The sequence below is a fragment of the Theropithecus gelada genome, chromosome 20 (assembly GCF_003255815.1).
Source record: "Theropithecus gelada isolate Dixy chromosome 20, Tgel_1.0, whole genome shotgun sequence".
Lineage (NCBI taxonomy): Eukaryota > Metazoa > Chordata > Mammalia > Primates > Cercopithecidae > Theropithecus > Theropithecus gelada.
Window position 1 is genome coordinate 41,647,717 of NC_037688.1, and position 13,324 is coordinate 41,661,040.

General features: G+C 52.9%; 1 protein-coding gene across 1 annotated transcript in view; it reads right to left on the reverse strand.

The window, feature by feature from the left end:
- Positions 1–4,519: 4,519 nt before the first annotated feature.
- The window catches only part of SLC38A8 (solute carrier family 38 member 8), a 32,962-nt gene continuing 24,157 nt past the window's right edge, over positions 4,520–13,324 (reverse strand). Inside the window, exons 7-10 of the mRNA XM_025371197.1 lie at positions 12,328–12,475; positions 11,698–11,906; positions 7,861–7,912; positions 4,520–4,727 (exon numbers count right to left, since the gene is read on the reverse strand). Coding sequence (XP_025226982.1) covers positions 4,634–4,727; positions 7,861–7,912; positions 11,698–11,906; positions 12,328–12,475 — 503 coding nt within the window. The 3' untranslated portion in view covers positions 4,520–4,633. The remainder of the gene's footprint in view (positions 4,728–7,860; positions 7,913–11,697; positions 11,907–12,327; positions 12,476–13,324) is intronic.

Here is a 13,324-nt window from a genome sequence, read left to right on the forward strand (position 1 = left end):
CTGAACTGGAAGGCTGGAAGACATCCAGAGGAGGGGTGCTGAGGCCGAGGAGAGCGCTGGCAGGGATTTTCCTGGAGTCACCACCCTAGGAACAGGCTTTGCCGAGGCCACACAGCTGGTAAGTGGCAGGCAGAGTCAAGTCACCTGCCAGCCCCACAGCCCGTGTGCTGGAAGCCCTACACACTGTCACCTGGCCCCTGAGGACATCTGGCTGGAAGGTGACATCCCAGCTTCTACCACTGTGATTATATGAGTGTGTCCTTGCATTATGATAATTTGCACACAGTCATGGGAGGATCACATCAACCTGTCATAGAATCAAGATAGAAGCCTTTGTCCGGAGTAATGACATTCAGTTACCCCTTAAAGAGCCCCAGCATCACTGCTTAGCACTGAGTGCAGTGCCCTTGCCTCCTGGGGTGCTTGCCTGCTTTGGGACGAGTCCTCAACCTCCTCATACTTCCCTTTTCCCCTTGGCTCCCAGGAAATTCAGGTATCCCTTGCCAATCACAACCTTAGTCTTCTGGGAATAAAGCTACATTGCTTGGGTCTCCATTGTGTGCGAGGTATCCCATACAGCTACTCTAGATCCATCATCGCCTCTAATCCTCACAAGAGACCTGCTTCGTACTGAGTAAGCCTGCTCCATTTTGCTGGTAGGGAAACTGATTCTGCAAAAAGGTTCACACACTTCCCAAGACTATGAGAGAGCAAATGGCAGAGCCAGTGTTCAAAACCAACCGTCCAACTCCAAAGCCACTTCACACACAGTCTTCTTTGATGGCATGACCCTCACCCCGCCACACTTTGATATCTCAGGACTCTCCATAAATAGTACTAGCACAGCCCCAGCCTTCCTGGCCAGGGCCACAGAGCCTGACAGAAGCAGACAGGTATAAATAAGAAATGAATGACTATTCAGCCTCACCTCTCACTCCAGGGTGATAAATTCTCCATTACAGCAATCTGGGCTCAGTGCAGTGGCTCACGCCTGTGATTACAACACTCTGGGAGGCCGAGGTGGGAGGACTGCTTGAGGCCAGGAGTTCATGACCAGCCTCGGCAAACAGAGTAAGACCCTGACTCTACAAAAAAATATATAAAAATTAGCTGGGCATGGTGGTCCCAGCTACATACCTATGGTCCCAGCTACTCAGGAGGCTGAGGCAGGAGGATTGCTTGAGCCTGGGAGTTGGAGGCTGCAGTGAACTGTGATAGTGCCACCACTGCACTGTAGCCTGAGTAACACAGTGACACCCTCTCCCCGCAAGAAAATAAATAAATAAAAATAAGGCCTGGCACAGTGGCTCACACCTGTAATCCCAGTACTTTGGGAGGCCGAGGAAGGCAGATCACCTGAGGTCAGGAGTTCGAGACCAGCCTGGTCAACATAGCAAAACCCCATCTCTACTAAAAATACAAAAATTAGCCAAGTGTGATGGCGGATGCCTATAATCCCAGGCTGAGGCAGGAGAATTGCTTGAACCCAGGAGGGGGAGACTGCAGTGAACCGAGATCGCGCCACTGCACTCCAGCCTGGTGACAGAGTGAGACTCCGTCAAAAAATAAAAATAAAAACAGAGCAATCTGCCCGCACGTGTTCCAATTCCCAAGGCCCTTGCCTGGGAAGATGCTGTGGCCCTTGAACATAGGCTGTGACAAGTCACGGTAGGGTTGGTCAGACATTGAAGAAGGGTCCTGGGTACCCTCCCAACACCCCCACAGAGTCAGAGTCTACACCTGCAGCCACACTTTCCCCATCCCCCAGCAGCCAGGCTACAGGAGCCCCAGGGCCAGGCACCTATTCCCACCCCCTGCCCCCCAACTCTGGTGTCTCCTCAGAGTGGCATGTAGAGTGGGAAGGAAAAGAATTTAACCCCAAATGAGTTCTGATCTGATCTCTGTACCTTGCAGGACACGCAGCCTGGATTTTTCCAAGCCTCAGTTGCCTAACCTGTAAAATGGGCACGTCTAGAAACATCATGCTAGGTCCAAGGAGGCACACACAGAGGCCCATGTACATGTGAGGCTGTTCAGAGAGCGTGCCTGTAACAGGCAAATCCAGAGACTAAGCGCAGCTGCACGGATGCTGGGAGCGGAGGGAGGGACAAATGGGGGTGACTGGTAATGGGCACTGAGTTTCTTCTGAGGGTGACGAAAATGGACTAGAATTAGTGGGGCAGCTACACAGCTCTGTGAGCACACTAAAAACCACTGGATTGTACACTTTAAAAAAGTGAGTCTTTATGATATACACCTTCTATCTCAATTTTGAAAATTCATGCATGTAGATAAGCTGAAAAAAAATACGGACCAGTCACCGCCAGCCTTGCACCGTCATGTACATCATACCACGTGACAGCAGGAAGGGCCCAGCCTACTGCCTACCCTGAGGAAGGCATTCTCAGATGTCAGTCCCACCCTCCCCTGACTCTGGCCCTGCTGGCTTCTAGGAGGACATCCCAAGGCAGAGAAGCATGGCCTGAATTGAATCTAGCAAGCGGGGCCTGTGCAGGTTCAGTTCCAGGGAGGACGCAAAGGAGTAGCTGGGTCCCTCCCTGTCTGCCTCTCCATTGCCCCTTTTTTTTTTTTTCTTTTAAATTATTGTTGTTGAGATGGAATATCGCTCTGTCTCCCAGGCTAGAGGGCAGTGGCACAATCTCAGCTCATTGAAACCTCCACCTCTCAGGTTCAAACGATTCTCCTGCCTCAGCTTCCTGAGTAGCTGGGATTACAGGCACCCCCCACCACGCCCAGCTAATTTTTTTGTATTTTTAGTAGAGACGGGGTTTCACCATGTTGGCCAGGCTGGTTCTCAAGCTCCTGACCTCAAGTGATCTGCCTGCCTCAGCCTCCCAAAGTGCTGGGATTCCAGGTGTGAGCCACTGTGCCCAGCTACCTCCTTTTCTTTCCCCAGGTCCTGGAACAGACCTCTTGTCTCCTCTCGCTCTCTGCTGCCAGTATGACTCCTTGTCCCAGAATTGGGGAGGCCACCAGGGAGAACTGCAGAGCAAATAGTCCACTTGCCTTCCAGGCTCTTTGGATCCAGCTGGTGGGAGGGAAGCACAGTTTCCTTGGAGTCATCCACCCTCCGTGGGGCATGGGCCAAGTGCATGGTGGTGTGGCCTGTTCTGGGCATACATCTCCTTGGGCCTCTCACAGCCAAGGGCAGGATTCGGGCGTTTCCTGCGCCCTGGCCAAAAGATCGCTTGAGTCCGTCACCATCGCCAGCCACGCCTCCTCCACTCCCTTCGGGGCTTCCCAACCCTGTGCAATATCCTCGCCTGACACCCTTGGTCCTGACAGTCTGAAGCCAATTATGTAGGCCTCAGCCCCTAGCTCCCTTTTTATGGGCTGAATCTTGTCTCCCAGAAACATCCGTTGAAGCTGAACCCCTGGAACCTGTGAACATAACCTTATTTGGAAATTGCATCTTTGCGGGTCCTAATTCATACAAGATGCAATCAACGTAAGATGAGATCATACTACATATAGGGTGGGAGGAGCTCACTTAATGACGGGTTTTTGTTTTTGTTTTTTTTGACGGAGTCTCACTCTGTTGCCCAGGCTGGAGTGCAGTGGCGCAATGTCGGCTCACTGCAAGCTCCGCCCCCCAGGTTCACACCATTCTCCTGCCTCAGCCTCCCGTGTAGCTGGGACTACAGGTGCCCGCCACCACACCCGGCTAATTTTTTTTTTTTTTTTTTTTGTATATTTAGTAGAGACGGGGTTTCACCGTGTTAGCCAGGATGGTCTCGATCTCCTGACCTTGTGATCCGCCCATCTCGGCCTCCCAAAGTGCTGGGATTACAGGCGTGAGCCACCGCGCCCGGCATGACGGGTATCTTTTTAAGAGAGGGATTTGGTCACAGAGGATACACAGGGGACAGTCACGTGAAGACAAGAGAAGAGGCTGGAGTGAGGCAGCCACAAGCCAAGGAGTGCCGGCCACCTCTAGAACCTGGAAGAGACAGGAGGGAGCCTCCCCTAGAGCCCACAGAAGGACTATGGCCCTAATGACATGTGATTTCAGACTCCTGGCCTCTAGAACTGTGATGCAGTAAGCATCTGGTTGTTTGTTTGTTTGTTTGTTTTGTTTTGTTTGAGACAGAGTCTCACTCTGTCGCCCAGGCTGGAGTGCAGTGGCACGATATCTGCTCACTGCCAGCTCCACCTCCTGGGTTCACGCCATTCTCCTGCCTCAGCCTCCCGAGTAGCTGGGACTACAGGCGCCTGCCACCACGCCCGGCTAATTTTTTGTATTTTTAGTAGAGACGGGGTTTCACTGTGTTAGCTAGGGTGGTCTCAATCTCTTGACCTTGTGATCCACCCACCTCGGCCTCCCAAAGTGCTGGGATTACAGGCGTGAGCCACCGCGCCCGGCCGCGTCTGTTGTTTTAAGCCACCAGAATGAAGCTGTGGTCACTTATCACAGTGGCCATAAGAACTTTCCTCACCTTTGTACCAGAAACCCTTCGAACCAGCAGAGCCCAACCAGCAGCCCGAGGAGGCAGAGGTATCAGTCTCTCCAGTATCTTTATGATGAGAAATGACATCGGTCTCCCAGCCGCACACAGCAGCCACGTGGGGTCAGCCTCCGGAGGGCCCCTTCCTGCCCGGCCCTGGCTGCCCATCAAAACATCTCCCAGACCGCTGCCACCGTGCTCTGCCCGAAGATGAAGGTGCCAACCAGCACAGAGACCACTCCCCAGACCTCCAAGCAGCACCTGCCAAATCAGTAAACCCATGTCAGCGCTTTTCTGGATTATTACACAAATAAGCCATGCACACACAGAAAATTCACTATGTAAAGCCCAGTACGGGGTCATCAATTTGGAAAACAGAAAAATTCAGAATATTCCCAATTACCTGTAGGGATGGGCTTACCAAGACAATGGGAAGCAAAGTGCAAAGTACCCAGGCAATTTTTTTTTTTTTTTGGAGGTAGAGTCTCGTTCTGTTGCCTAGGCTGGAGCGCAGTGGCATGATCTCAGCTCACTGCAACCTCTGCCTCCTGGGTTCAAGCAATTCTGCCTCAGCCTCCCAAATAACTGGGACTACAGGCACGCACCATGACACTGGGCCAATTTTTGTATTTTTAGTAGAGATGGAGTTTCACCATGTTTGCTAGGCTGGTCTCAAACTCCTGACCTCAAGTGATTCACCCTCCTCGGCTTCCCAGAGTGCTGGAATTACAGGTGGGAGCCACCATTCCTGGCCCCAGGCAATTTTTAAAAGCCCTCCGATCCCACCTGTTATTTCATAACCCATTTCTCCCCAGTATTTTATCAAATAAAAAGACATGGGGGCCAGGCACGGTGGCACCCACCTATAATCCCAGCACTTTGGGAGGCTGAGGCAGACGGATGCACCTGAAGTCATGAGTTCAAGACCAGCCTGGCCAACATGGTGAAACCCCATCTCTACTAAAAATAGAAATAAAAAATTAGCCAGGCATGGTGGCAGGCACCTGTATTCCCAGCTACTTGGGAGACTGAGGCAGGAGAATTGCTTGAACCCAGGAGGCAGAGGTTGCAGTGAGCCGAGATTGCATCACTGCACTCCAGCCTGGAGGACAGAGCAAGACTCCATCTCAAAAAAAGAAAAAGACATGGAGAGAGGGGAGACACTGCTTTGAAAGTCCCCTCATCCTCCTCCCTTTCTGCTCCTCCTCCTCTGATGAAACCCTATGAAAGTGAAGGAGAAGATGCAAACTCTAAGTCACACACCATCTCAGAGGAGTAGGGGATGAGGACGCAGGAGGCAGAGGTGGCTGGGACCGGCAGCCACTGAGGCCACATTTGTGAGCTTCGTAATGTAACCAGAGACGGGGTAGACAAGGAGGTCAGAGCGATAACAAGATTCCCACAAAATGGCAGGGCCGCCAGAGGTATTTCTGGCCCCATTAACAAAGGCCAGAAAGATGGGCTGTCATGGAAGGAATATTTCTAACCAAGCAGCATCTCAGCACGGCTGTTCAGCGCCATAAACATCATCTGTGCCGGCACTGTGAGGCCAATGTGCCCGTGGGCTGCGGCACTCCTGGAACAGTGCTGATGTATTAGAAGGACCTAAAGCAGTTTTAGCAATAAAAATATCTTGAAAGCTCATCAGTAAAAACTGTTGTGAGCTCAGATCAAGGGAGAAAACAAAAGCACGAAGACTCCAAACAGCGCCCCAGGGAATGAGCAGCTTAGTGGGTTGCCAGTCATTGGGAGGCTAGTTCTAAACCCAAGGCAGGTTTAGAAACATCCAGAAAAACTGCTCTCAATCCAGAAGAAACCAGGCCAGGCCTGCTCCTTTGCAAAAACCAAGCATGGGCTCAATGGGGCTAGAGGGACGGGGGCTAGAGGGGAACAGACCTACAGCTGGGCCCCAAGTTCACGGTTGCTGTCATTTAACATTATCTGTGGTGGGGTGAAGGGTGGCCCCCAAAATTCATGTCCACCTGGAACCTGTGCTGGCGAGCGTATCTGGAAACTGGGTTTTGCAGATGTAATTAAGTGAAAGATCTTGACAGAAGATGCAACCTAGATTTAGGGTGGACCCTAAATCCAATAGTAGGTATCCTTATAAAAGAAAGGCAGCCAGGTGTGGTGGTGGGCGTCTGTGGGCCCAGCTCCTGCGGGAGGCTGAGGCAGGAAGATCGCTTGAGCCCAGGAGGTTGAGGCTGTAGTGAGCCATGATTACACCACTGCACTCCAGCCTGAGCAACAGAGCAAGACTCTGTCTCAAAAAATAAAATAAGTAAAAGCAGAGGGATATTTGAGACCCAGAGACACAGGGAGAAAGCTAGGTAAAGACAGAGGCAGAGACTGGAGTGATATAGCCACAGGCCAAGGAGCACCTGGGGCCACCGGAAGCTGAGGAGCCTTCAGAGAGTCCAGCCCTGCCAACACCTTGATTTCACACTCCTGGCTCCAGAACCGGGAAAAAAAATCATTTCTGTGGCCTGAAGCCTCCCCACCAGGTCCCAATTTGTGGTAATTTGTTACAACGACCCCAGAAAACTAATATCTCATCTCTTTACCTGTCTCAGCCTCAGTTTCCACATCTGTGGAATGGGAGGGAGTCACCCAGACCCTCAGGCTCCCCAGGGGCGGCTGAGGAAGAGCCCTTCATTCATGTGCACGTCATCCTCTTCAGTGGGTCAGACTTAGCTGCCCAGTGGCAAAGCAGAGAGGCTCAGTTGTGTCTGATCCACAGGCCCGCTCAGGGATAAATATTTGTTAGATAAAGGAAAGATCCAAATTCTTTGGTCTCAACAGCACTGTATGCCAGGCAGGTGGGTTAGCACGGGGCCTGGGAGCCAGGGGCCTGAGTTGCATCCTAGTTCTGTCCTCACTAGCCTCCTAGCCCGCCTCCTCATCTGTAGGATGGAGACATCCGGGTATGGTGTGGAGGTGAATATGTAAAAGGACCTAGCACAGGGCCTAGCAGAGGAGCCTCAGAACGGCAGCCCACTGCTGTGATAGAACATGTTGTTCCGGTGTCTGGCCGGCCATGGGGTCTCTCTAACAGCCTGCACCCTGATCCTGCCCTGGGTCCGAGCCAGGTAGCAAAGGAGGGTACAGATGCACCACTGGGTGCTTCCAGAGGCTGGAATCTACATGAAATCCCAACTACAGACCCTCAAAGCAGAAGGGAAAGCCCTTGCAGGACCCGGCATCACTGGCCTGGGCTCCTGTCCTGGCTCAGATGCCCTCATAGTGGATGGACAGAGACTCTCTTCCTGTGACCTGCAGGTTTCTCATCTGCAGGATGCAGAGGATGGGAAATAGGATGTCCAGGGTCCCCTGAAGCATTCTTACTCTGATCCGGGGCACGCCCAGGTTGCCACTTCATCTTAGGGACACTTACTTGACTCTTGGTCCTATAGGCTCGATGCCCATTGCACAGATGAGGCACAAACCTGCAAAAAAGACAGGGTCACCCTCAGCTCTTCGTTATCAAACCCAAAGCAACAAAGAGGTCCCGGGAGAAGTCCTCAGGGACCCAGGAGGCCAGCAAGGCCTCTGCCCACAGGTGCCCCTGCCTCAGGCCCCCTGGAGAGGCAACGCGGTGGAACTGGAAGGATGGGGCTGGAGTCCCAGCTCAACATGCCTTGTGACTCAGCCAGAGGTCTGGCAACAACTGGCTTCCCAGAGCCCCGTGTTTCAGGCAACCTTGACAACATGCCCTCCACAGCAGGGTCTGTGAAGAGATGGTGAGAGTCCATGCCTGATGCCCAGGAAGGGCTCAGCAACTGGCAGCTACCATTATTACTATTATTATTTTTTTTTTTGAGACAGAGTCTCACTCTGTGGCCAGGCTGGAGTGCAGTGGTACCATCTCAGCCCACTGCAACCTCCACCTCCCGGGTTCAAACGATTCTCACGCCTCAGCCTCCTGAGTAGCTGGGACTACAGGCACATGCCACCACGCCCAGCTAATATTTGTATTTTTAGCAGAGACGGGGTTTCACTATGTTGGCCAGGATGGTCTCAACCTCGACCTCGTGATCTTCCCGCCTCAGCCTCTCAAACTGCTGGGATTACAGGCGTGAGCCACTGCACCCAACCTTTTTTTCTTTTTCTTTTTTTTTTAATAGGTCTGCTAGGATTCAGGGCCATGTAGCTCGACCTAAGGTTCCCAAAGAATCCTCTCTTTTTTTTTTTTTTTTTTTTGAGACGGAGTCTCGCTGTGTCGCCCAGGCTGGAGTGCAGTGGCGCGATCTCGGCTCACCGCAAGCTCCGCCTCCCGGGTTCACGCCATTCTCCCGCCTCAGCCTCCGAGTAGCTGGGACTACAGGCGCCCGCCACCTCGCCCGGCTAGTTTTTTGTATTTTTAGTAGAGACGGGGTTTCACCATGTTAGCCAGGATGGTCTCGATCTCCTGACCTCGTGATCCACCCGCCTCGGCCTCCCAAAGTGCTGGGATTACAGGCTTGAGCCACCGCGCCCGGCTGAATCCTCTCTTATCCCAAACCTGTCCTGGGCAGTCCTTCCCAGCACAGGAAACAGCCAGTGCTACAACTGGCCACCTGATCACAGAACCAGAACTTAATCCAGCGGCCCAGACCAGGCAGTGTGACGGAGGAGCCACGTGGCCACACCCTCACCTCTTGAGAAGCTCCACCCGGAGCTGGAGTGAGGAGCAGTGTGGCCACACCCTCAGCCCTGAAAGCCCCGCCCAGAGCCTGAGGGAGGGGCTGTGTGACCACACTCTCACCTCTGAAAGCCCCACCCAGAGCTGAGGGAGGAACTGCATGGCCACACCCCTCATCTCTGAAAGCTCCAAAGCCTGAGGGAGGAGCCGTGTGGCCACACCCCTCACCTATGAAAGCCCCGCCCAGAGCCGAGAGGAGCTGTGTAGCCACACCCTCACCTCTGAAAGCTCCACCCCAAGCCCGAGGGAGAAGCCACACAGCCACACCCCTCACCTCTGAAAGCCTCACCCAGAGCCTGAGTGAGGAGCTGCATGGCCACGCCCTCACCTCTGAAAGTCCAGCCCACAACTGAGGGAGGAGCCGTGTAGCCACACCCCCATCAATGAAAGCTTTGTCCAGAGCGTGCAGGAGCAGTTGTATGGCTACACCCCTCACCTCTGAAACTCCTGCCCAGAGTCGAGGAAAGAGCTTTGTAGCCACACCCTCACCTCTGAAAGCTCCACCCCAAGCCCAAGGGAGAATCCACGTGGCCACACCCCTCATTTCTTTGAAAGCTCCACCCAGAACCTGAGGGAGGAGCCACATGGCCACACCCCCACCTCTGAGAGCTCCGTGCAGAGCCAGGAGCAGAGTGGGTGGCTGTTCTCCTCCCGTCCCTTCACTTCCGCAGTTTTTATCCCTTAATCCCAGTAGACCCCAATTTACAGGAGCTAGGGCAGGTACAGTTAGATTCTCAAGGGACTATATCAAAGACAACCCCTGAATCTTAACTCAACTGCTAAGAACCCGCTTTTCATATTCCACACATCAGTTGGCATCTGATAACCAAGGTTTCTCTGTGGCCCTCAATTCTTCCATCCCCCACCTCCGGACTATTGACAAAGTTGTCACCACCCACTTACCTGGGACCCTGAACAATGTTTCATTTCATTTCATTCCCTCATTCGAGTTTTGGAAAACCTCTAAGAGCTTCTCCTGTGCTTTCTGTAAGTTTCACCAATGAGCATCTACTTCTTGTCTGTTTGACAAAAGGGCTGCATTAGGGTACTGGGGATACCTGGCTAAGGGTCCCCAAGCTCAATGTCTCCTTGACGGGGTTCCTCTCACGGCTGAATCACAGGGTCCACTCACAGAACACGCACTGAGGGACCCTCGACTGTGTACTCAGCATTTGCTGTGCGTGGGGCCCTGGAACAGCCCCCACTGCGGATGTGGGGTCTCTGTTCTGGGCTCCAGTGGGTCACTACAGTGTTCTCTCTTCCTCTGGAAGAAGCCTCCCTCCAGCTCCTCCTTGCTGGCTTCCCCTCAGATAACGCTTGGGCTGTTCTGAATTGGAACAGCTCTCCATCGCACACTAACTTTGGGAAGGTTTCCTAAGAAACCATCCTTCACAGAAACAGTGTTTGCCTCCAGGGCCTGGGGGCAGGAGGGGAGGGAGCCTTCACAGGGTGCCTTGAGCCACGTGACTTTCACATATATGATTTTCTTTTTTAATAAAACAAAATCCTTTACCAGGAGGTACCAGCAGTAGCATGGACAGAGCTGTATGATTGACCCTCAGCCCTGCTGCACACTAGCTGTGCCCCATGGGGGGTTCAGGGCCTCGGTCTTCCCATCTATGGAGTGGGATAATAAAGGTTCCTCTGTCAAGGATGTCCATCAGGAGCTGTATTAGTCTGCTTGCGTGCTGCTAATAAAGACCTACTAGGGACTAGGTAATGGTTTTCGTTTTTGTTTTTTAAGATGGAGTTTCACTTTTGTTGCCTAGGCTGGTGTGCAGTGGCACGATCTTGGCTCACCGCAACCTCTGCCTCCCGGGTTCAAGTGATTCTCCTGCCTAAGCCTCCCAAGTAGCTGGGATTACAGGCATGCGCCACCATGGATGGCTAATTTTGTATTTTTAGTAGAGAAAGGGTTTCTCCATGTTGGTCAGGCTGGTCTCAAACTCCTGACCTCAGGTGATCTGCCTGCCTCAGCCTCCCAAAGTGCTGGGATTACAGGTGTGAGCCACTGTGCCCGGCCAGAGGCTAGGTAGTTTATAAAGGAAAGAGGTTTAATGGACTCACAGTTCCACATGGCTTGGGAGGCCTCACAAACATGGCAAAAGGCAAATAAGGAGCAAAGTCATGTCTTACACGGTGGCAGGCAAGAGAGCTTGTGTGGGGGAAGTCCCATTTATAAAACCATTGGATCTCATGAGACTTATTCACTACCACGAGAACAGTAGGGGTGGAACCACCCCCTTGATTCAACTATCTCCACCTTGCCCTGCCCTTCACAGATGGGGATTATCACAGTGCAAGGTGAGACTTGGGTGGGAACACAGCCAAAGCATGTCAGGAGCTACTGAGATGTTCAATGAGTGAGGGAAGGTATGTAAAGCCCAAGCCCTGTGCCTGGCTCAATAAACAGGGCATCTACATGGGGCCTTAATCCTACCTGTATGCGTATCCCACCTTCCAGAACCTTGACCTCCAACACGGGGAGTCCCCACAGAGATGAACAGGGAAGAACGAGTGGGCAGAAAGCCTGGAAAGCAGGGGCCTCACCTGGGAAGATGAAGATGAAGAAGGAACTGATGCCTCCGATGATGCTGACGATCTCGCTGAGGTCGGGCATAAACAGCACCATGGCAAGCGTCACGGTGACCCACAGGACAGTCAGCGGCATCCGGACCCACAGCCCTGAGGGGTCAGCCAGGGCCCTGGGCCCCCATCCCCGCAAGCAGCTTCTCCTCCAGAAGTCCTGCATCACCGACCTGGAGGCCACGCCCAACACAGACAATGGGCATCCCAGGGGCACCAGCCTCCACCTGCCAGCTGCTTCCCCAGTCCTCCAGGAGTCCCCCCCCGCCCACACACCTGCCAGGGCTCCTGTTCCACGGTCAGGTATTAATTCCCCAGGAGATCTTGCCAACCCTCAGGGGTTCTGCCACCATCAGGCAGCCCATGGGACAGGGGATAAAGCACATGGTTCGAGTTCCAGTCCTAGCTGTGACACACACTCACGGGGTGACTTTGGGCAATCTACCTAAATCCTCTGTGCCTGTTTCCTCCTCTCTACAACTGGAGATGATGGTAGTCCGACAGCCGTGTAACCCACACCTGGGCACATGCTCAATCACAGCACACGTCAGCAGACCATGCTGAACGGTGCCCCCCCACTGAGCCAGGCCTCACCTCCCCAGGAAGAGCACGATGGGGTAGACAGTTATGATGGAGACAGCAAAAAGGACCCGGGCCACAATGATGACCATGTCATTGCCTGGGTAGGACATCAAGATGTCAGCAGAAACTTCTGTCCCAAACGTCAGGAAGCCATAAACCCCTGAAGGTGGGAAAGGATGGAAGCCAGAGAGTGAATTAAGAAAATGCTGTCCCCTCCCCCACCAACAGATGGATAGTGCCTGGCTTTACCACCTAGGATTTTGGCAGGGATAGCCCAACGCTTTCCTGTCCTAAGCCTATACATGACTCTGCTCCACGGATTCAAAACTCCTGCAGACAAATCCGCCACTTGTCCTTCTTTCAAATCGCTCACAGAGCTGGTGCACAGAGCTTACCCATAGCACGTGTGTTGACTAGAAGCACAGAACACTCTGAAAAATACAAACACACCTCCCATGCCCTGTCCATCTCACTCCTACGACATCTAAAGAAAGCAGCTAGCTGTGCACACATTTCCAAATGGGGAAAACCAAGAGCCAGGGCGTCAACGAATGCCTGGAATCACACAGCTAGTTTTCGTGGACTGAGGACTACAGCACCAGTCCCTTTGCCCCAACAGAGTGATGCTGCTTCCATCACCCCCGGTTGCCTGCCCTGTCCTGAGACATCTGCCTCTGACTAACAGCCACGTCCCTTTCACCTCTCTGCAAGCCCTTTCTGAGAGGTCCCATGGCCCTGGCAGTGAGAACATGTGGAGGTGACACTGAATCGCTGAGTCTGACCCACGGACTACAGACTGATGGGACCTCCTCTGCTGGGGAGGGAGTCACCCAGCAAGTTTCCTGGGTAACCACAGTATCTTAGTCCATTTTCTGTTGCTTACAACAGAATACCTGAAACTGGGCATCTCATAAAGAAAAGAAATTTACTTCCTATAGTTATGAAGGCTGAGAAGTCCAAGACTGAGTGACCACACTGGGAAGGCCTTCTTGCCAATGGGGACTGTCTT